Source organism: Eublepharis macularius, chromosome 9 (genome assembly GCF_028583425.1).
Source record: "Eublepharis macularius isolate TG4126 chromosome 9, MPM_Emac_v1.0, whole genome shotgun sequence".
In the NCBI taxonomy this organism is placed as follows: Eukaryota; Metazoa; Chordata; class Lepidosauria; order Squamata; family Eublepharidae; genus Eublepharis; species Eublepharis macularius.
Genome location: NC_072798.1, coordinates 84,493,628 through 84,516,971, shown reverse-complemented (window position 1 = coordinate 84,516,971; position 23,344 = coordinate 84,493,628). Strand labels below are relative to the sequence as shown.

The window sequence follows — 23,344 nt, the reverse complement described above, 5'->3', positions numbered from 1 at the left end:
GGTCTGCTAGGGTTGTCACTACTGTGCCCAGGCCTGCAGGGATGGTCATCCTTCCCTTGGACTCGGGACTTGCTGGTACTTGGCCACTGCTGCTCAGTGCACTGCAGGAGTACAATGTGCATATTTCTTTGCCGCATCTCTAAGTTGTTTCCTCCTTTTAGCATTGGTATATCTTGTACAACATCTGCCAGGAGGCTTCTTGGGGGCAATAAGAGGTGATGGCTGCAAGAGGTGTGAGGTGGAGTTGGACTGAGGGAGGGGTGGTGTGGTGGGCAGTTCAGCAGGTTGATGTGAGAGGTTTGCATTGAAATGCCCCCTAGAAAGGTCATGCACCATTTCCCCATGAACATTTAAAAACTCAGTTGCCATACTGACTTTTATATAAAATCCCTTTTCAGGAGTCTTGTACTGTCTTTCTTCAACTGTCTGCAGTTTCCTTTACCTGATTTTTACCTCAGAACATAGAGTTCCACAGCTGACCCATCAGGGAGGGGGAGAGTGCGAGCAGGCAGGAGCCTGCGAGCCACACAGGAAAGCCAGGCCCCACAGGGAGATTGGCAACCCTAGAGGGGAAGGCTGGGAGATGTATTTTTTCCTCAGGACACATTCATTGATTTGCAATAGCAACTCTTTAGAATGTTGGGGAGATGACCAATCAAGGCCATATATGCAAATGACCTCAGGGAAGAGTGGCAGTTGATAGTGGGGGGGGGGGGATGAGCACCCTGCTAGCAACACAGGGAAGCTGTATACCTATGGGAAAACACATTTCACCCCTTTTTACCCCCTTAGGGGCAAATTTCTTAAAATCCCTTCTTAGTGAGCCTCTACATCACAAAAGGAACATCCTGACCAAATTTCACGTTTCTAGGTCCAGGGGTTTGGGCTGGGCTTTGATGAGTCAGTTAGGACACTTGTCTTTATATATAGAGATTGAAAAATAAACTACATTTTAGGCATGTCGTTGAAGAGTGTTTTATGCTGCTTATTTGTAGATACCTCAAATCAGCTATGCATCTACAGCTCCGGAGTTAAGTGACAACACCAGGTATGACTTCTTCTCTCGTGTTGTACCACCTGACTCCTATCAAGCCCAAGCCATGGTTGATATTGTGACAGCCCTTGGATGGAACTATGTGTCAACACTTGCTTCAGAAGGGAACTACGGAGAAAGTGGCGTTGAAGCATTCACACAGATCTCAAGGGAAGTTGGTAAGTGGGCACCATTTTTGTTTGTTATTTAGGCTTGACATTGTGGTAAGAGTTGGTGAACTGTATGCATCACTTTATTCTGGTTGTCTGATCAGGGTGGAATAATTAGTGCCTTTGAAGATTCTCTATGCAATGTCCTTCCTTTATGGGAAGCTGAGTATGTTATGGATGGCTTTGTTCTTCATTGGTGTATCATGATATCTTTTGTCCTATGTTAGGAAGAAGATCTTTCAGAATTGAAAACTATGATAAGCTTCCTGTACCTGTTTTGGAAAGAGGTGTGTGTGTGAGAGAATCTTTGTAAAAAAAATGTTTTAATAAATAATGTATAATGATCACCAGTCCCTGCAACTTTTGTAGCCTCAAGGTAACAGAAAGATGAAAAGGTCCTAATGAATCTTGAATGTGAGACAACTGGGCGAGGATAGATGTTTCAGATGTATGTGTAGATCTCTGATAATGTGGTTCCTGACTTGATCTTAGTGGTTTGGCCCCAAGATTCACAGTTCATTTGTGAACTCGAGTGGTCGTTGTATGCTGAATGTATAGGATGGTAAAGTTTGAGCACAAATACAGAAGTCCAACCACCATATGCAAAATTTCCAGAACAGTTCTACCTTTCAGCAGACTTATATTGGTAAATGGTCATTCAAAAATTGCATCAGTCCATATGCATGCAGACAAATGAGGCTAAAAAAAGTTATATTGGGTGGCGATCAGAATTTTAGACATTAACAACCAGCAAATCTTTCCTATGGTGGTTCATGGAGTATTTGATCTTCCATTTCCTGTTACCTGACTAATTCCTGACATGTTCTCATTGTTAATTTTAGAATTAAATGAACTGTATAAGCAAGAAAAAATGTCATTAGTATCAGGTACTTTTTAAGCATTGCTTTGATCTTGATCTAGCCTGTTCTCATTAGCATATTCACATTTTGCCTAGAAAACTGAGTTGTCTTGAACAAAAGATTTTCAATCTACATGAAATGATAGAAAGAGAGTAGTGAGGGGGCGTGGTACTGTTCATAAATGTTATCGCTCAATTCTAACCCCTGCATGCTGGTAGGATAGAGATGCCAGTGTGGTAACACCACTTCTAGTCTTTATTCTATGCTTTCCTGTCAGAAAAAAAGGAAAGGCAAAAAAAGGAGCTGAGCACATATCACCTGCACATATCACTAGTGATACTGCTGACACCTACTGATTATAACGCGGCATGTTGATGAGTCAATTATATATGGACGCCACCAAAGCATGCATGTCTTGGTTTGCTTCACGGGTGTCACCATGCCCTCTTCCATCTACAAAACAGAACAAAGGCAACACGGCACCTTTTGCTGTGAGGAGGACTGTGGCATGCTCAGTAGCTGCTCTGTAATGACCACTCTCTTGGAAGTTCTGCAGGTGGTCTGCTCACCTATCTTTCTGTTGGTGGGCACACAGGTGAGGAAGCATTGCCACACCAGTCATATCACCTAGATGCTTCTACAGATCACTCAGCAGGCCCCTCCTCAAAAAACGCATGACACTATACGTGTGCCACATATTTCTGTCTCCTATGCTGGTAGATTCAATTCGCATGGCTGTCAAGGGATGACCTGCTGGCATATATCTCCCCATACACTACATGAGGCTCAGAGTGGAAACACATGAGACAAATTACACATGAAGAGCACAGGTTGGGTCATTCATGCTTCCCTGGGAGCGGTAGTCTTACCCTCCCCCCTCCTCCAAGCTCCTGAAGGAAAACTGAGCTGAGTGGATTTTCTTACAAAGAACAGCCGCTCTCTTTCAAAAATCTACTCACTTTGTTTTTTCTTCAGGAGCTCAGAGACGGGATAGTGGTGGTGAGGGAAATCCACACTGCAATTCCCTGCCAGGATAAGAAAAATGGGAGGGACTGGGCTTCTCTCTCTCTCGCAAAACACCTCGGCTTTTTTCCTGCCTCTTGTTACATTGTTCCCCATCCCTCCACCCTCATCTCAATCTTCCAGAGGATTTTTGAAAGAGAAAGAGAGAGAGAGAGAGAGAGAAAAAAATGTGTGTGAGAGAGACAGTCCCTCCAGTTGCGATTCTCCCTAGCTGAAAATCACATTGAGTGGCTGGGGTTTTTTAAAGACTACATTTCCCAGGGATCCTTGCAGGATCTGACATGTGCCCCTGCATCTCATGTGGTTCCACCCTTAGTTGCCATCCTAAATAGTTTACTGATTGGTTTTGGGATTACGCTGTTAATGAGCTAAGTGACACCTCTATGAAACTTCCACTAAAGCGAAAACAGCAGAGAGTTTTCATGGCACTTTAAAGACCAATAAATGTATTTCTGGCATAAGCTTTCCTGAGCTGGAGCCCACAGGCCAAAATGAATTAGTTAGCCTTTAAGGTAGTGCAAGACTCTGTTGCTTGGCTGCAAAAACTAACACTTTTATCCCTCTGTGACTGGTCACAAAAGAATTATTCAGTATATGTGTGGATTCTCCACAGTACCTGAAATGGAGGGGGGTGGGGAATTTGAACTAATTTAGACACATTTATGCCAGCCTTCCTTTGTAGGGGTCAGGACAGCATAAAAAGGAGATTCCATTTTGTTATCACAACAGACCTGTGAATTAGGATAGGCTAAGAGTGCAACTGGCACCAGGTAATTTACAATACAATCCTAAATGGAGTTATTCTAGATCTAAGGCTGAACCTGGCTCCCATCAGTAGACCCAGAGAACGGGGCCAGATTCAGATTGGGGTGTTTTCTTCTGCAGATGTGACACCTCCCACCATGCCCCATTCCCCCGCAAAAAGAGTGCAGACAATGTAACGGAGTGCCTCTTTTGGGTGACTGTAGGACACTTCCTACTCTGGGTGAGCGATACAGCCTGAGCTGCTGTTGCATGTGCTGGGCAGGTGGGCCGGAGGAGAGGACAGCCGGAGCTGTTGCCACAAGTTCCAGGAATGTGGGTGGAGTGGAGAGCAGGTATCACAGCTTCATGGAAGGGATGAGGAGGAGAGAGCTGGAGCTGTTGCTGCATGAGTCAGGCATGTGGAGGAGGCGGCTTTGCACATGGGCAGGGGAGAGGAAGGGGGAACTGCCCTCTTTCCCTCTGGGTGCTTAAGCCAGGCAGCCATTGGCAGTGGTTCTGCAAGTGGGTGGTCAAGCCAGCGAGGGGGAGGCCCAGCAAGTGGGAGGGGAGAGAGATGGAATCCCGCCCCTCCTCCTGAGTCCCATGGGTCCCCACTTGAACCCTTCTAAGTTCATTGAAGCGAATGGACTTAGAATGATGTCACACTGCTTAGGAATGCACGGCAAGCAAGCTTCATGGCCGAGCATGAATCTGACCTCTGGTCTTTTTGTTCCGAGTCCATTTTTCTTTCAATTTTCGTGTCCTGGTAATGTGTTCCGAAGTCTATTAGGAACACTTCTTTCCCTCAGAAAAATGGCACATATAATTGCTTCTCTGATAAGTTCTTGCTAAGCTATTGTTATCTAAGAATGCCCGAATTGTTCCCTGATTTTGAGGGGGTTAAACCACACATGGCTTTTCTATATCAAAGCATGCCCCAAGTTATGTAAACTATATAAATACACAAATGTATAGATTAGAACATGAGTTCCACATCAGTGCTCCCAGGGACTGCCTGCTTCCATTGAATGCACACTTCAAGGCAATCTTGACCTGTCAACTGGGGTAGGCTGTGGATTGGTCATCTGAATGGGGTGGCAAATGGTGGATTAATAACTTGAGCAAAGATGGCATTACGAAACAAAACTGGAGTTGTTAGGTTACTGGACAATTTGACTCACCTGCTGAAAATGCTTCTCCATTCTCTTTATAGCTGCATAATTTCTGTGTGTATATTTAATATAGACTTAGAAAATAGCTCTCTCATCATAGGATTGCTGATCTCCACTAAAGAAAATACTCTTTGGGATACTATTCAGCAAATCATGCCATTAAAAAGTTCTGTAGTTTTTGAAATAATAACTAGACTGTGCCGAATTTCATAATTTGCTGTTAAACAGAATAAGTTCAGGTGTTGATGTGACAGCTTTTAAAAATCAAACTATAGTAAAAAAAAATCAGCTTTTTTTACAGTAGTGTAATTTGAGCTTTTCAGAGTTTTGCAACTGCATTTGTCCTTTCTATGTGCCATTTTGCTTAAGTATGCAAAGGAAACATGAACAGACTCTCTACTGAAAGGCTGAATAATGAAAAGGTCAGCCTGGTACCACAATAACATGTCACAAGTTTTTATTAGCCATCAACAAAGATCACATGTAGTACACAATCCAGATGAATATTAATACTGTTTTGAACAAAGGTTGTAAAGAGAACTGGGAAACTACTAATTTTAAGGTGTTAGAATGTGAAAAGTTGTCTGAAGATAAAAGTAACAGAAGCTTATGCTTGGAGCAGCGGCTCTCCAATTTTAATAATCCAAAGAGACCATTATGATTAAAAACTTTCATGGACTCCCAAGTTTTCCCTTTCTTTTTTCCCAGGTGATGCCCTCCTGTGAGGCTATGGATGACAGGATATGGTAGACAGCTCTCTGTGTCATTGCAGCAAGAAATCCAAGCTCTTGGTTAAATGGTTTTATCCAGAAATCCAATCATTTCCATATATATATGTCCATAGAATTACACAGAGGCAAGAAAGCATCTAAGCAGTACATGTTTCTTTGACAGGAATAGAAACTTGAAAAAAGTACAACTCTAAATACCCAGTAATTTCCCCCCTCCCACCTAGACCACAGGTTCACGCGGGAAATGGTCTGGGAATGCATGAGAGTAAACTGTAACATTTCAGACAATACGAGGTCACTTCTGTGAGCTTCAAAAGAAAGAGATAAGACAGCTGTGTTCTCAGGTTGTTCTCAGAAACAAAAGTGATGGTTAGAGCATTTGCAAAATGAAATCAAGGGACAGCATTAGCAATGGTTCAACCCATAGACATGCAGACATGACACCTCCTCATGCTGGACAGCTCCTTTTCAGACTTAATGTGCAAAGCGACATCCATTGAGGTCTCTCTTGTGTCCTTCAAACAATACGGCGAGACTCTTATTAGCTGCATGTGCAAAACAAGTTCAAGTTTTTCTTTATTTTACCTCATTTATGCTCTACCTTTCTCTCTAGTAGGAACCCAAAGCAGCTTATATTGCTCTCCATTTTATTGTCACAACAACCCTGTGATGTAGGCCAGGCTTAGAGTGTGACTAGTCCAAAGTTTCCCAGCAGCTTCCATGGCAGAATGGGGATTCGAACTTGGGTCTCCTGGATCCTACACTCTAATCACTACACCAAACTAGCTTTCATTTTGTAAAAGGTGTTGTCTGAATATGGTCTGCAAGGTTAGGTAGTTAATCTATGGGCATTTTTTTTGAGGGGGGGGAGCTTTGGTATGAGGTTGTGGTATAATGATCAGGTGTTCCCTGTCCTCAGTATGCTCTTTGCCAAATCTGCTTTACTCTGATTTATCTGGAAAGAACACATTCCAAGCATGTTAGGAAGCCATCTGTAAGGAACGGTGTGCATTTTTTACTGCACGGTCTCACCTATATTGGCACCATTTCTCCAGAATTTCCCCCCGCTACACTACAGCAGGGCTTTATTGAGGGGGTTTAACAAAAAATCTGTAATGGTTATTGCAACAATTTGCTTAGTTTGATACCATCCTATAATGATTTGTAGTTTGTTTTAACCTTAAACTTTCTTCTTTTCCTTTTGTTAAACCTTTGGCTTTGAGGCTTAAATTCAGCTCCTCTTTACTTAACCTTAAACTTATAGCTCAGGAGGGCCCTGGTACCAGTCAACAGTTCTTATATTTCCACTCACACAGAGCTTCAGGTGTTTTGTACTTTACCCAGGCTTATACCTCGAGAACGCCTTTCCTTTGTGCTTGTGACCTTTATATTGCTGCCTCTCCAAAAGGGTTATTGCTGCCACCAAAGGCTTTCCCCCCATACCTCTTCTGCTTGACTGGTACTAGAGGAAGGCTTTGTTGTAGCTGATAGTGTGACAGAATGATCAACACATGAGGGTGGTTGTGAAGTAAAAAAAGGGGTCGTATTTTCTTAAACAAAAGTATAATTTATTTGTAGGTACCTAAGCATGGTGGTTCCAGAGTTTTGATAAGTGTATTGGTTTCAGAATAGTTCGTAAACTTGGTAGTTTCAAAGACAGTTATACATTAACAAACCCAGTCACACAGATCAATTTTCCACACAAATCTTCACTAACAAAATAAACTTTCATCCAATCCACACAAACATAGATTCACTCAGGCATTCCTACACAGCTTGCCTGAACTAGACAGATTAATTTCTCACTCAGATACACATGGGCTCTCTCACAGTTTGCCTGACTTGGGCAGAATTTCTCAGAACATCACAAAGATTAATTGAATTTGGCAGAATTAGACCCCTTTTAGACTTCCAAACAGATTACTTGCTTTGACCAGAAAGAACGCTTTCTCTCAGCACACTTACTAAAAAGTGCCCTTTACTCTGCCTCCATGGGTACAGCTACCAGCCCATCAGATTTCACTCCACTCACCCCTCCAGCCCCCCTCCTTTCCTCAGAAGCCTACATTTAAACTCACTGAAACAACTTAAAACCCCCACATTAGCAAGCAGAAATAAAATGCTCAAACTTAATTATATTGAAAACATTACAGTTGTCTCCTGTCACTTAACCTATTTCAAATGTTAACAGAACTGTTATCGTTAACATGTGTGTGAAGAGAAGAACACAAAAGTGGTGGTGGGTTGTCATGGCCACCACGATGATTGTGCTCATGAGTCCCAGTGTAGAATCGATGCAAAACACACGTGGGAGGGAAAAGTCATAGAAAAGATGTGGAAAGTGTATAGAAAACTCCCAGTGTGGGAATTGTGTTGTTGTTGTCCATGCCTTTGTGTTCACAGTGATGACAAAAGCACTTGAGGAGAATCCTCATCATGTGGAAGTAGGCCAGGGCTTTGTGCCACTTGTTCCTCATTTGAGGGTCATGTGGGTTGGTTGACATCTTGTATATTTTTTATGAGAGCAGTGTGGTGTAGTGTGTAGACTGGGCAGACCTGTGTTCATACGGTTCACTCAGCTAAAAAAAAACTTGCTGGTGACCTTGGCCTAAAGCATCTGTCAATGTCACTTATCTCACAGGTTTCTTGTGAGGCTAAAGGAAAGACGCAAATGATCATGAGACTTTTGGCACCGAAGGTGGTGAATGATTTTGCCACACCCTCCCATGCCATGGGGAAGCCACCACTCACTTTCCCCTGACACTGTCACCCACCCTCCTTGCCTTCCTTGCAGTGCAATGAGGCAAGACATTGCTACTGACCCTCCTCACTCCCATACTGCAGGAGAGTGGAGGAAGAGGCCCCTCCTGTGGAGGGAGGGAGGGAGGGATGGAGGGAAGGAAGGAGGTTTCTTGTGGGCTACTCGTTGGGGCTGGAGTAAGATCCAGGTGGTGACTGGAGATCTCCTGGAATTACAGCTGATCTCCAGGAGACAGAGATCAGTTTCCCTGGAGAAAATGGCTGCCTTGTAAGGTGGACTCTATGGCAGTAAACCCTGCTGAGGTCCCTTCCCTCCCCAAATCCTACCCTCCCCAGGCTCCACCCTCCAAATCTCCAGGAAATTCCCAGATTGGAGCTGGCAACCCTAGGCTGGAGGCACCTTCTGAGGCTGCTGCTTGCCATGTTAGACACCAATGCTGTGCGCACAGTTGGTTGGGACATTTGGTGTCCCTTGGCAATTGCTTAGGTGTGCACACTGGACGAGTCAGCTCTGTCTGCCCTAGATCTTGTTAGGAGTTAGCTACAGAACTGTGCATCACCATGTCTGTGAAAAACAGTGACGAGAGATGTGTGTGTGTCCACATACTTGGGAGTGCATACTACAGCCTCCATGACTGATGAGAGAGTAACTGCTGTTACTGGCCACAACCCAGGTGATTGGTTACAAAGGGAAATAGAGGGAAAGCCTTTGTGTGTGTTTGAGTGTGGTTTCTCTCTGGTGTTTCATCTCCCCATATGTATTTGAGGTTTTATAGTGGTCTGTATGTACACACTTACTTTGGAGTAAGCCTACTGAGCCCATGGCATTTACATCTGAGTTAGGCTTCCTGGGAGACTGCCTGCCAGTGGTGGGCAATCTCCCGGGGGTTTGCCCCATTGCCTGGCAATTGTCTGCCACCGGCAGGTTACTCTGGGGAAGCGCGCACCAGGCACGCTCTCAGCATGGCGTGATGATGTCACTTCCCGGTGATGTCCTTGCGCCAGCCATGGTCATGCTCCCACACTTCACTGGGGCCAATTTTGGCCACAAATGGGCTGAATTTGCCCTGCACAAAGCATGGGAGCATGGTGTGATGATGTCACTTCCTAGAAGTGATGTCATCATGCAAGCCCCAGGAGTCACACAAGACTACTAGGAGGCAGACAGTAAGTGCTGGGTCCCCCCTCCCCACTAAGAGGGTGTATGGACCTGGCAACCCTAATCTGAGTAAATATGCAACATCAATTTACTTATGTTTCTCTGTGAACATGACAGGGTGGTTCATATTTGAAGTAATCTGCCTATCTCATGTTTATCCAAACTTTCCTTCAAGAAGATCGGGGCTTTCCCCCCCATCGTTCTTTCCCTCTGTTCTGTCCTCATAGCAACCCCATGAGGTATGTTAGAACCCTCATTACCATTGGACAGGGCTGCTTCTAGTGAAGAAGTAATCGGCAACACTATCTAAATGCCTTAATTGTATTAAGGCCATAGCAGCATTAAAACCAAAGTCAAATATTACTTAACACTGCCTCTGGTTCCCAGGGAACAGCCAGCACATTCCTGGGGTAGTGCTCTGAAATGATCTAGGTGAGGGGAGGCTCCCCTGAGCTTCTGCCCTTTACAAGAAGGGGAAGCTGATTCTCTTTTCTTCTCCAGAGCCTCATGAATCTTCAGTTTGAGAAATGCTGTGCTAGTGATTTAGCTATTCCTAAATTATTGGGCTGAAGGTGTGGCTTTTATTTACATGCCGCTCTTCCTCCTCCATGCCAGAAAGACGCTGTTATTCTGGGAGCTTGGCGTGATGTTCCATGGCTGGTTGTCAGATAAGCCTCAGCATGTCTGTCATGGTTGTGTTTGATTCCTGTTCCAGTGATGTTGTGTTCTGCCAGTGTTCTGGGTGTTATCCTCTGAGAGTATACAAAGGTACCCTTGAGCTGGTAGAGAATGCTTACTTGCTTATCTTGCAGATGTCTTTGTTATGGTCCCCAACCAGTCTGGGAGAGTGACCTTGAAGTCTAGCAGAGACTGCACCAGCTGTCTGAAAGACCTAAAGACTGTGGAATGCTTATGCTTTCCTCCCTGTGTTCTCACACTTTGTGTGCTCAAACTCTAACAGTCTTTCTTACTCTACTGGGGGTGGGGTTTTGACCTATAATTCTCTTAGCTTTAGTTACTAGCCTCATTCTAGCCAATAAGCCTGTACAGCTATCTTGATACTGGTATGCTCATCAATAAAGTAACTTTAACTCATACACAATGAGTGATGCAGTGAAGTGCTTTGGGATACCTGGCGAGACCTGACAACAGTAAGCAGTGTGAAAACGGCCAATGTTATAATGCATAAGAAAGTGTTGATTTGGTGCAGTTGTTTTGAAGAATCGTGTTTTTATCGATCCCCCATTGAATTATCACATGCAATACTTTTTCCTTTTCCATCCATTTAGCAAAACGTGTCAATTAAGGCTTCCTCTTCTCTAGTCTTCTTCTTCACATGTGTGCATCCCATTGAGGCAGAGCCTCCTGAGTAGCAACCAGGAACAGAACAGTGGTTGGCCTTTCATTTCTCAAAGTCTGGCAGCCGAGAATGATTAAACAAAATCTCTCTAGGGCACCAGCTTTTTGCTTGGTTTGGTTATTGCAGCATTCTTATTACAGAATCCAATCCGTCCCCTTAATAGGATGTGGACTGCTGGAGGACAGGTTTTGTTCCTGCTAGTAGCCAGTCAAGCATCAACAAGCGCCTTGATGGGAAGGAGCTGCCTCTTATGACAGGTGGTTAAAGGAGAGAATAAAAATGACAAAGCAGAACACTCGAGCTTATTATTAAGGGAAAACATTTAGCACCTTTTGAACTCTACAGCTCTCTGCTCATAACGCTGAGAAACTGAATCTTCTGTCATTGTGAAGGTTTGACTCAAAGGGTTGACTGCAGGACTGAAAATTATATGAGGGATGTTTTCTTCTAGTTAGTTGCAGGGGTTTGGACTGGAGGAGAGGTTGATGGCTTGAATAGTCTGGGCCAGTCCAGGATATTACATACTCTATGACATCCCCATGGTAGACCCCTGTGATGGACTCATCTTCAGATGCTGAGATTTCCAGACAGTAAGAGGGGGGGGGCGGGATATTGACATATCCCGCCCCCCCCCATGTGGCTAGCCTGAAATGGCAGTTGGGGATGGAATGTGGGGAAGCTGTCAGTTGGAGAGTAAACAAGAGAGTGGAAAGGAGAGATGGAGCCTGGCTTTAGACCAGAGAGGGTCAGCCAGAGAATCCTCTGTGAGAAGAAATAATGTTTGTGAAACACTTTTAGTCCTAGGACTAAAGTGGGGAAAACCAGCACTAACTCCTGCTTAGACTCAAGAGATCTGGGGATTATAGTGGGCCAAGGAAGTGGGTAGAGAGGAGTCTCCCCTTCAGTGCCAGGAACAGGTTTATAGCTCATAACTACAACACCTGCCCAGTATCTAGGAAGGGTTTGTCTCAGTGGAGCACCCTAAGGTCTGGAGAGGAAGAAAAATCATGCTGTGTTTGTGTATATAAAGTGTAACATCTGTGAAGCAGTGTCAACTTCTGAAAGAAGCCAGCAACCTAGTGTTAAACCACCTCTATGCTCTGCAGCCTGGCTGCGGAGCAGGAGAGCAGGTGCCCCAGCCAAGCCCCAGCTCGCTGCGTTTCAGCTGAATCAGTGTGGGTATTAGTCTGCTCCCCCACCGTGCCTTACCCCTGGGGAGACAAGTCCTGCCTTACCCCAGGAAGAGTGGGATGGGAGTGGGTGGTTGAAGGGGCGGCGTGGGGGGACGCTTGTCTGTCAGAAGATGTAGTAATGCAAGAACATCACTACATATGCTCAGAGTTTTAAAAAAGATGCTGTGCAAATTGAAGTCCTGCCTTACCCTTTTGGAAGAGTGGGGTGGGGGTGAGTGTTGAAGGGTGGGCATGGGGGGGAGGGGTTGTCCATCAGAAGATGTGGAAATGTTACTACGCATGCTCAAAGTTTTTGAAAAAAAGGTGGTGACATGCACTGCAATGCCCCCAAATCCCAAAACTGAACAGGGGCAGGTCTGATAGGAATCACAAGAGGGCAAATCGAAACTGCTGGGAAGTATGAAAGGATCGGTGCCAAGCCAAAGCCACTGCGACTGCTCAAAAATGGCGCTTTGAACCGTGAGTGCAAAAGGGGCCTTTGTTAAACCACCCAATTTCCACGATGCTACAAAATGCAATTAATTATAAACCAAAAAGTCTTTCATCTTGACACAGTATACAAGGAGAGGAGAACAGGAAAGAGACTCCGTAGTCTTGTTTTCATTGTGAACAAATGGTGTTTTTTTTCAGTTTGTTTGTGATGACTTGACTGCAGCCACTAAGCACAGCTCTTGGGACACAAACTATGGAAGCTGGTTGTTTACCCTCCAACGAGAAGGGAAGCAAGTGTGAACAGCAAGAAAGGCAGCAAGAAAAATGCCGGGAAAGGTTTTGATCATGTTGTACTACGGCATTTTTCAACGTGGTGCCTGCTAGTGTTTTTCCTGGTGCCTACTTGCGTATTGAATCTTAGCAATAAAATACAAGGGTCTTGGACTGAGACAGGAAAAAAATCAGGAAGGTTCAGGTCGCTGCCTACCAACTAACTGATAACCAAAGCTCTGCTCTTACCCCAGGCAAGGGCATTGCAGCCTGCACTCTCAGCTGGGCCAGGAACCCAGGACTTCTGGGCGTTTACTCCTGAAAGCAAAGAGTGGCCCTTAGCTTTCTTCTGCCTTATGGTGTAGGAGATGCCCAGAAGAATCCAGGAGGCATCATCTTGGGGTCTGCAAGGACTGCCAGTTCGAAGGAACTGCCTCTCTCATGGGAAGACACTCATCTTGAAATCTTCCAACGTTTTGTGATTTACCCCGGCCTCATTGTAGTCATTGGCAGCCATTTTCAGATGACATCACTATCCTTTCTTAAACTTCCAGAAGTGTCTGCAGGCTCAGTGAGGTCGAGGTGACTCCAGTTTTAAGAGGTTGAAGGGCTTGGACTACTAGAAGATGGAGGAAGGTTTTGCTACAAGATTGTTGTGAGAAGGAGCTCAGAAGGAAGTTTCTTTGAAGTCAGGGAGGGGAGGGTTAATGGAAAGCATATGAGTTGCTCTGCTATATTTATTCCCTGGAGTTAGGGAAATTACCAGGTCAACAGTAGAGTACTGGAGACGCTTAGGAGGCCTTCTGTAGTACAGCTGCTTATTTAGAAAATGTGTGGTTTGAGTAGAAGAGAAGCAAGCAGTGTTAGTTGCCAAAACTGCTATTCCTCAAAAGCATTAGCAGTCCTCCACTAACTGCTTCTGGTCAAGCAGTAGCACAGACATATTTTTCCAGGGCTTTTTTTCTGGGAAAAGAGGAGGTGGAACACAGTGGGTTGCCAGCACACAGGGCAACTCCTGGCAGGAGGTGGTGCCCGTGGTACCACATGCGTGTGCAAAATGCACATGCGCCCCTGGGACCACATAATAACATCATTTCCAGGAAGTGATGTCATCACACAGGGTGCAGCCACACCCAGGAGTGCTTCCGCAAGGGGGGGGGGAGTTTAAATCGCCCTCCGTGCTGCTCGTGATTTAAACTCCTCCCTTGGTCCAGCTGACTGGCACCAGTCAGCTGGAGCAAGGGGGGGGTTAAAGTTTAAACTGCCCCCCATGCTGCTCCCTCCCCTTGCTGTAGCAAGGAGCAAGGTGCTTCCTTCACCCGATATGAGAGGGGCAAGGGGAATCCCTTGTCCCTCTGGTATTGAGAGAAGTGGGCTTTTTTGGGGGGGGAACTGATCTCTGTCTGGAGATCAGGAAGCAGGGCCACCGGCCACATGACCAATTTCAGGAGGTGCCAGAATGCTGTTCCACCACGTTCCGGCTGAAAAAAAGCCCTGCCTCTAACCTAGTTTAAAATTGCCTGTTTTTCCCTGTTCCCCTGTCTCAGGCCTAGTTAGCCAACTCTGGGGTGGGAAATTTCTGGAGGGTTTCGAGGTGGGTAGAGTTTGAGGAGGGAAGCAAGCTCAGTGGGGCATAATGTCATAGGCTCCACCCTCTAAAGGAGCCATTTTCTCCAGGGGAGCTGACCCCTGTCAGCTGGAGAACAATTGTAATTCCAGGAAATCTCCAGGCTCCACTTGGAGGTTGGCAACCGATTTAGTCCCTACCACACTGGAAGGTTGGTGCAACACATTTATTTATTTATTATATTTATATTCTGCTCTCCCTGCAGAGCAGGCTCAGAGCAGATTACATCAAAAAGTAAAAACAGGTAGCATAATTAAACCAGATTCAATTTATATGATCCAGTGGCACTCACCTTGTCCTTCCGTCACCACACTTTTTTAGCTGACTTTGTTGCCTGTTATTCAACATTCATTGTGTGTGGCAATACCATTAAAGTAGGGCAGCCAATTTCTTTTTGCATTGTGTTTTAATTTTGGAGTTTGTTCTGTCTTTATATTGATTAGAACTAGTGGTAAGTGAAAACAAAGTGATGCCAAATCAGGGGAATAGACTTAATGAACATTTTCATCCTATGTGTTGTGCCCTCCTCCCAGTCAAGCTAAGGGTAATGGAAGGAATTTCCAAAATGTGTCTCACTGATGTCATCCTGTAACCAAATCTGAGAGGCTATGCGTTGTTGTTATATTCATTATCATTACATGGGAGTGAGTGGTGTAGTCCTTAGTGTTTCACAACTGGGCTAGGAGCCCTTCGTTTGAGTCAGTCCTTGCAGAGGCTGAGGTCATTTGCTGAAGAAGCACTTTGAAGCAGCAGCAGTTGCTTAGAGAAAGAACAACTGTGAACAAGCATGCAAAAATGTGCAGAAAAATGGAAAGTAGCTTTTGTGAAGTGGAGTTTTTCACCCTTCCCTAAAGCAGCAACTTTGGCATTGAAAAACTGAACACCACAAAAATGTAGAATAGTACCAATTATGACCAGCACAGAACCGCAGGGATTGGGCAGGCTAAATATACATCCTTTGAAGTAAATAAATCAATCTTAAAAGAATGTAGCTTCATCAAAACTGCACTGTGGATTTCGGCCATGGTATTTTTCTTATTCGTACCTCTTTAGTTTTGGGATTGTGAATGACAATACTGCATTCATTCTCTTTTTGCTTTCTTAAAATTACAAATCAGGCTTAATAATGTTTGCAGCAACTATGCTTAGTGTATTGTTATTTGAGCAATACATTTTTACTTGAGCAGGCTTCCTTTCTCTGGCCATCAGTATGAGCAGCACCTTCTAGCATGTATGCCTTTCCTTGCCATGCATTCCTGGCTGAGAGGGATCTTTTTGCTCTTTTTGGCAATAAATGTGTCTTGCTCGTGATTGTCTCTGCGGCTTATGCTTGTGCAGAAAAACGTATAGATTTTTCCACTCAGTGTCTTCTTCCAACCTGTATATGGAGAAGGGATTCAACCTACTCAGTTTGCAACCGTCCCCCTTGATACTGTCCCAAAGACTAAGAGATGATCTCTTGAGGCTCCTTTGCAGAACCAGTGTGGCGTAGTGGTTGGAGTGTCAGTCTAAGATCTGGGAAAGCCACTCTGTTATGAAAGCTTGCTGGGTGTCCTTGGGCCAGCCACACATTCTCAGCCTATTTACGAGTCTCTCTACACAAGAAATCTTACACAAGGATGCTCAAGTGTATGTAGGGAGATGCAATGTTAGCTGGGAAGGATAGTTTACAAAGACAGAGCCAGCGGAGATCACCCCTCAGAGGGTTTGTTAATTTTATCTTCACCTCCCTGAAGGGCAGAGGCTATGGGGGCTTTCAGGGAAGGGAAAGAGGAAATACTGTGGGAAATGGGATAAAGTGGAAAGTGAGTAGGACTCTTCAAGTAGTTGCAGGCTCTCCACTGTGCAACTGGGCACCGTGCAACTTCTTTTCCCAAGGAGAGGCTGCCGAGGGAAGGGAAGGGGGGAAATCTAAAGACAGGGGAGTAGATGAAAGTAGGTGGGCTAGTTGGTGGGAAGGAGAGAAGGATGCACGAAATGGAGAGAGGTTAAGTGGAAGGGAAAGTGGAAATAGTGGAGGAATGATGTTCCCTCTCCACAAGCCCTTGTGGGTCACCTGCTAGTAATACTCATATTGTCTACCAGAAGAGTAACCCTCCTAATTAGGGCAGGGCCGGCTCCAGCATCGCTGGCACCTGAGGCAGCTTAACACTGGACTGCATGATGACATCACTGCATGTGATGTCATCATGCAGGGGCTGGCGCGAGCACGGGGGTCCTTCCAGCCCTCCTGTTCACTTGCTTTATGGGCCAGGTGCAGCTGGCCACCCTGGCCACTGGCTGCACCTGGCCCACAGAGCAACTGAATGGGAGGCTGCCCGCTCAGCTTCCCCATGCTGCCACTGCCAGCATGCACTCCTGTCCAGTGGTGGTGGCGGTGGTAGCTCCGTGGCATGCACCCCTGCCCCCGAGCTGGTGCCCCTCTGGAGCCTTAGTGCCCTGAGGCGGCGGCCTCACCGGCCTCAATGGGCGGGCCAGCCCTGAATTAGGGTTGCCAGTTCTAGGCTAGGAAATTCCTGGTGATTTGGGGGTGAGGCCTGAGGAGGGCAAGGACCTCAGTGGGGTATAGTTCCTTACAGTCTGCCTTCCACAGCAGCCATTTTCCCTAGGGGAACTGATTTATGTAGGCTGGAGATCAGTTATAAATCTGGGAGATCTTTAGGCCCCCCTGGAGTTTGGCAACCCTACCCTACTTGATCCTTCCAGAATTAGAACAAAAATCCCCTGTAATGTGGCCTTAGTGTATGATTGTCATACATTCTAAGTTATACCGCTCTGTGTGAAGTGTGTGATACTTGTTGGCCATGAGCAGAGATGGGCACGAAACGAACTACGGAACAAAATTCTGTACAGAATGGCTGGTTCATTTGCACCGAAACACATGTTCTGTGGGAACGCGTGTTTATGGAACAAATGAATTTTTCCAGCCTCTTTTCCTGCTGCTCTTGCAACAGGAGAAAGAAGCTGTCATTTCACAGACCCCGCACTGGAACCAGCATGGGGTCTGTGAAACTGACAGCCTCTTTCCTGCTACTGGGAAAGAGTTTTTACAGTTTTACAGACAGCCCAGGCAGCGGAAGAAAGGGGCTGTCTGTTTCAAACACCCCTCACCGCTTCAGCAGCTGGTGCAGGGCAGTTGAAATGCCACGGAACAATGAACCACGAACTGGGAAAAGGTCGGAAGTTCGTGGTTCAATGTTCCATGGAATGCTATGAACCACGAATCACGTGGTCCATTTTTTTTGGTTCGTGCCCATCTCTAGTCATGAGACATTGATATTGCCACTATGGAACCTAACATGTAACTGTGAGGCCATTCCAATTTGGCTTGTGCTTGTCCTTGTCCCAAATACTGACGGTGCACTGTCAATGGGGCAACAGTGCTGAGATTCTCTTATCTGCAATCACTGGTTGCCCTCTTCGTATTCCAGTATAAGGCTTCTTTACAACAGTGAAATGCTCTTTGTTTCTTGAAGACCCCTTGCTCTGCCTTTGTTTGCATGTCTGAGACACTGCAAGTTTTACCCCTTGCATACTCCTGGTGGGGTATTTTTTGAGGGTGAGCAGCCTGAAGCTGGAACCTAGCATGTATAGTCAGCAGGTTGTGTGACCTTGTCTAGAAATGTCTTCTCAAAGAAGTGATTTGGTTTTGTAGTCTCAGGATACTGTGCCTGGATGCAGCATTGGCCAGGGAGAAGGATGCATTTCCTTTTTCATGAGTTTGTTAATTCATGACCTTGTTGTCTAAGGGCCAAGCTACACATGACGAATGACACTTGAACAGCAAGTGGATTGAGTGGAGGGCAAGTGAACAGGGAGAAATACACTTGCCGTTCAAGTGTCATTCATCATGTGTAGCTTGGCCCTGAGACCAAAGTGCTGTTCTCTTGGATATTTTAAATGACTGACCAAGTTATGGCGGTTGTCGAACACAGCGGGCTGAGATTCAGGGTGTCCATTATCCTAGGACTGTAATCTGTGCTGGATCCCTGTGGTAGTCTTTGCTGAAGTACTTCTTGTTCTTTGTAGTTTCTAAAATCAACTAAGAACACCATCCCAGTCTTATAAAATGGGTTGCCGAAAGCTTTCATATAACCTGTAACTTTAGATTTATTTGCACGTGACTGAACTCGACTGTGAATGTGTCTGAACATGGGTCTATGCACATGAATCATAATCTACATAGGCAACATCTTAAATTCTACCCTTGTGGTGGCAGCAACATGGCTTGGATCCAGCAGAACATTTCTGTGGATGGAGAGATTTCTTCCTGTGGGTGTGACTCTATCACTTCCTTCCAACCTGCCCCAACTGCCCTTAAAATGTGGCTCCTAGAGGGCAAGGGACCGCAAGGAACATCATTTTGGGGGAGGGGCATTTGGGGCTGCAGAAGAAGGGGGAGGTGAGATACTTGTGCTCTCTGGGTGGAGATCCTGCAGAAATGCTCTGATGGATCCAAGCTAGGGTTGCCAACACCTGGGTAGAAACTGGAGATCTAGAATTACGACTGAACTCCAGACTACAACATGGTGTAATGTATATAATATGTACATTGCTTGTATCAATAATTTAGGTGTCTAGATGGTAAAGTTATATGAATCAATAATATAGGGATCTGGATGGTAAAGTTATATGAATGAGAATAACACAGTTAAGGAAGATGTGTATGGGAGTTCATTTGTAAGTGTCTGAAATAGTGTGTCTTGTGAGAACTAGACCAAGCAGACCTCAAACAGCTTATATTTGCTCTTTGCCATGTGAGATGTTTGCTATTAAAAAGAAGGATAAAAACTACCTCTGCACTCAAATATTTTTATGTTAGAAGTAACTTAATACTAGATCTCACTAGCATGAGTAACTTGGAAATAAGATGGTTATTTTGATATATTCACATTTTTGTACTCCTTTTAAAATATCCTTCTAGTCTGCTAGGTAAGTGATTGACTCAAATGCTTTTAAAGGCAGAACCTGTGCATGCATGCATGCGTGTGTGCATAAAGTGTTGTCAAGTCGCAACTGACTTCTGGAGACCCCTCCTGGGGTTTTCAAGGCAAGACATGAGCACAGCTTGTGTGCCATTGACCACCTCTCCATAGCAAACCTGGTCTTTCTTGGTGGTCTTCCATACAAGTACTAACCAGGGCTGACCCTGCTTAGTTTCTGAGATCTGACAAGATCGGGCCATCCAGGTCAGTGTGTGTGTGTGTGTGTGTTGTGAGAACAGAAGATACAATATGTACTTTGCTATCTTTCTTCTGAGGTGTTTGTTATTGTCACATTTAGGTGTAAGCCATTCATTTACAAAGCTAATAATATTCACATATCTGTAAAGGGAAAAATATTTAACACAGTGGTGAAATTTACCCTTCTAAAAGCTGGAGCTCAGGCCTTTCAGGAGGAATCATGCTTTAGAAGTGTCGCCTTGGCCACAAGTCAGTAGACCAGAATATTAAGCTAGCCATGAAGCTAGCTAGGCAACCCTATTAGGGAACTGGCTCTATCCTGCTAGTAGCAATTAAAGGTCTCATTACACATTATGTAACAAGGAGCCCCGTGGCACAGAGTGGTAAGCTACAGTACTGCAGCTTAAGCTCTGCTCATGACCTGAGTTCAATCTTGGCGGAAGCTGGGTTCACGTAGCTGGCTCAAGGTTGACTTATCCTTCCGAGGTTGGTAAAATGAGTACCCAGTTTCCTGGGGGTAAAGTGTAGATGACTGAGGAAGGCAATGGCAAACCACCCCGTAACAAAAAGTCTGCCAAGAAATGTTGCGATGCAACATCCCCCCATGGGTCAGTAATGACTCGGTGCTTTACCTTTTTTTTTAAACCTACATATTATGTAACCCTGAATTCTGCTTGTAACCATATGACTACTTCTAGGCCTGCTTCTGACTTTCTGTTCTTAAAAACTGAATAATGAGTGATCACATATGAGGGGTAGTGGTGTTAGTCTGTTATAGGAAACTAAAACAAGTGTCCAGTGGCAACTTCAGGGCTAATATTGATATAAATGTTGTTAGGCCTTAGCTTAAAGTGCCACTGGCATTTTTGTTCTGTTTAACTGAATGTTAGCCAGTGGATAGTGCCATTATTTTAACTACCATCTAATTACCAGTGGTTTTTATGGTAATTACAGACATTGAGAGGACTTTTAATCGCCCAGACTCTGCTTGCCTGCCAGAGGCCTTCCTTTTGGGAGTCAAAGCATCATCTTCCATAAGAAGGGCATTTAAAAACATTTTAAGTATATATATATATATATATGCGATTTCTCTCTATCTCTCTATCTCTGCATTTGATGCTAAAAACATAAAACAAAAGTATTACTTTTTCAGCTCCAGTTGTGCAAGTAATTCCTTTATCAATTGGAAAAAACAATAGAGAGAATAGCCTCCCTGCTGTTTTACGCAAGTATGCGAGAATGGCGTGACTCCTCTGTTTTTTCCACCTGTCTTATAGGGTCAGAAAGGAGTTATGAGTTAGACAGAAACCATGTGGCTTGTATAGTGAGGGCCGAACATATTCTATACTTGTATTATATCTAGGGACGTGCAATCCGGGATTCGTGAACTGGCTAAATCGCTGGATTTATGCTGATATGGCAAAATACGTCTTTGCCAGATCACATTGGAGAATCTCAAATCGGATCCAGGAAGCCAGACTCTGATGAGATGGATTATTTGGCTTCTCCGGGTTTTTTTTTTTTCAGGCATGGGCATGGAAAGGCAAGACTGCCTCCCTTGGCCCGTGCCCTCATAGTTCCCCCTGCTCCCAGCTGACTTCTCTCCCAGCCTCTCTGCCTGCTGCCACCTGTTCTCTACTGGCCTTGAGCTGCTTGCTCAAGCAAGCTCTTGCTTGCGCTGCTCTGCCTCTGCTGTGGCTGCCTACTTTTCTCTGTGATGTGAGGGATGCAGTGTGAAGTGGAGGAAAGCTCTCAGAGCCAAGCTACAAGTGATGCCTGACACAGGTTGGACACCTGTCAGCTTCCCTCAAGTTTTGGTGGGAAATGTAGGCGTCCTGGTCTGGCAGCTTGGCTCTCTGACTGCTGTCCGATGGACTTTTCAACTGTCACTTGTCCAACATTCCACCGAGCTGCCTACATTTCCCATCAAAACTTGAGGGAAGCTGAGAAGTGTCCAACCTGTGTCAGGCGTCACTTGTAGTTTGGCTCTCAGTGCTGCAGGAGAGCAGTGCAAGGCTATCAGGGGACAGGAAGCAGCAAGCAGAGTGGATTTCCATCCCACCCCTCCTTCCCTGCCTGAGCTCCAAAAGAGCACTAAGCTGCTTTCAGCCACCTTTTAAGATCTATGGCTCTGGCAAGCCACCCCCCCCTTGTGTCAGCTTGGGATTCTCTGGTTTGACATTAGGGTTACTTTGGTTACTTTGCAGGAGTTTCGTTCTTTTGTGCTTTGTTGATTCAGCTTGTATCAGGAGTGGGACTTGCATTTGGACTGGCTTTTGCCCAGGAATTTTCTTTGTTTACAGTTTCTCTTTGCCTGGAAAGCTTTGGAAATGTTTCCTCCATAGGAAACAATGGAGAATGGCTGGCGGCACCTTGTTTAGGGGTCTACTGAACTGGACCCCAGAATTCAACCCTCTTGAAACTTAGTGAGTCTTTAGTGGGCAGGAAGGAGTTGGTTCCCTGCTAGTTTGGTGGAGTACTTGAAAATGCCCTCCCCCAGCCCCCTGGATATTTTCCCCCATAGGGGGAATAATGGCCAGATAAATTCAGGATTCTCTAATCTTGGCAAACCAGATTAGAGAATTTTACTGTTTAAGGATACCAAAGTTTTTGGTGTCTCTAAAACCTGGATCTGGATCAACCAATTTTTTTTTGGTACACACCCTTCTTTATATCCAGTAGGAAGGCTATAGGACAGATGACACCACTCTCAGATCATATTAGGCTCCTGACTTGATTCTTCCAAAACCTATGGCTAGTGTTTCTCTAAAAGGGATTCTGGCCTGGTAGTAAACCAAGTGCTACTCAATCTCTGTTTGTGTGGCTTTCCAAGCTCCCCAAAGCCCAGGTTTTCAGAATATAGGGTTTCCCTCTGAAGGGATTTGTTTATTTTAGAGTGCTATAACTAAAATTCAATTTATTCCTCCAGTAAATCAAAGGGAAAAACCATCCCAGTAGCAGCAACGAAGGCAGGGTCTAAGGGCAAGCTACATAGGACATTAGACATCAGATCTTTTTTTAAAAATTAACTAAAATACAGTTGGGGTGGATGGTGCCCCTTTGCTTGGGCACAGACCAAAAAAGGATTGTTTAAGCCTTTATTCTTGTGATATTTTCCAGATCAAAATTCCTTCCAAAAGCCGATGTGTGTTTGTTTGTTCAAAACATTTATCTCCTGCTTTTCTAGGGTTGCCAACTCCCACTTGAGAAACACCTGGAGATTTGAGGGTGGATCCTGGGGAAGGCTGGGTTTGGGAACAAGACGACCTCAGCAGGGTATAATGCCGTAGAATCAACCCACTAAAGCAGCCATTTTCTCCAGGGGAACTATCTTTCATCATCTGGAGATCAGTTGTAATTCTAGGAGATCTCCAGCCCTTACCTGGATGTTGGCAACCATATGCTTTCCCCAGGTGACTTATGAAATATCATTAAAACATCAACAATTATGCCCATATTTTTTCCCCTCCCCTAACAATACAGTCTAACAAATGCCTGCAAAACTCCAGTAGAAGTTCTGGCGTTATTCCTGTGAGAGAAGAAGTAAAAATGCAGGACAGGAAAAAAATATAAGCACAGGTGACTGTACTTCAACTTTTTAAAAAAATTAAATCTAATCATGGATCT

General features: G+C 44.9%; 1 protein-coding gene across 1 annotated transcript in view; it reads left to right on the top strand.

Moving 5' to 3' along the window:
• The window catches only part of GRM8 (glutamate metabotropic receptor 8), a 717,928-nt gene that overhangs the window by 143,539 nt on the left and 551,045 nt on the right, over nt 1-23,344 (top strand). The window contains exon 2 of the mRNA XM_054989107.1: nt 996-1,212. Within this exon, the coding sequence (XP_054845082.1) occupies nt 996-1,212 (217 nt within the window). The remainder of the gene's footprint in view (nt 1-995; nt 1,213-23,344) is intronic.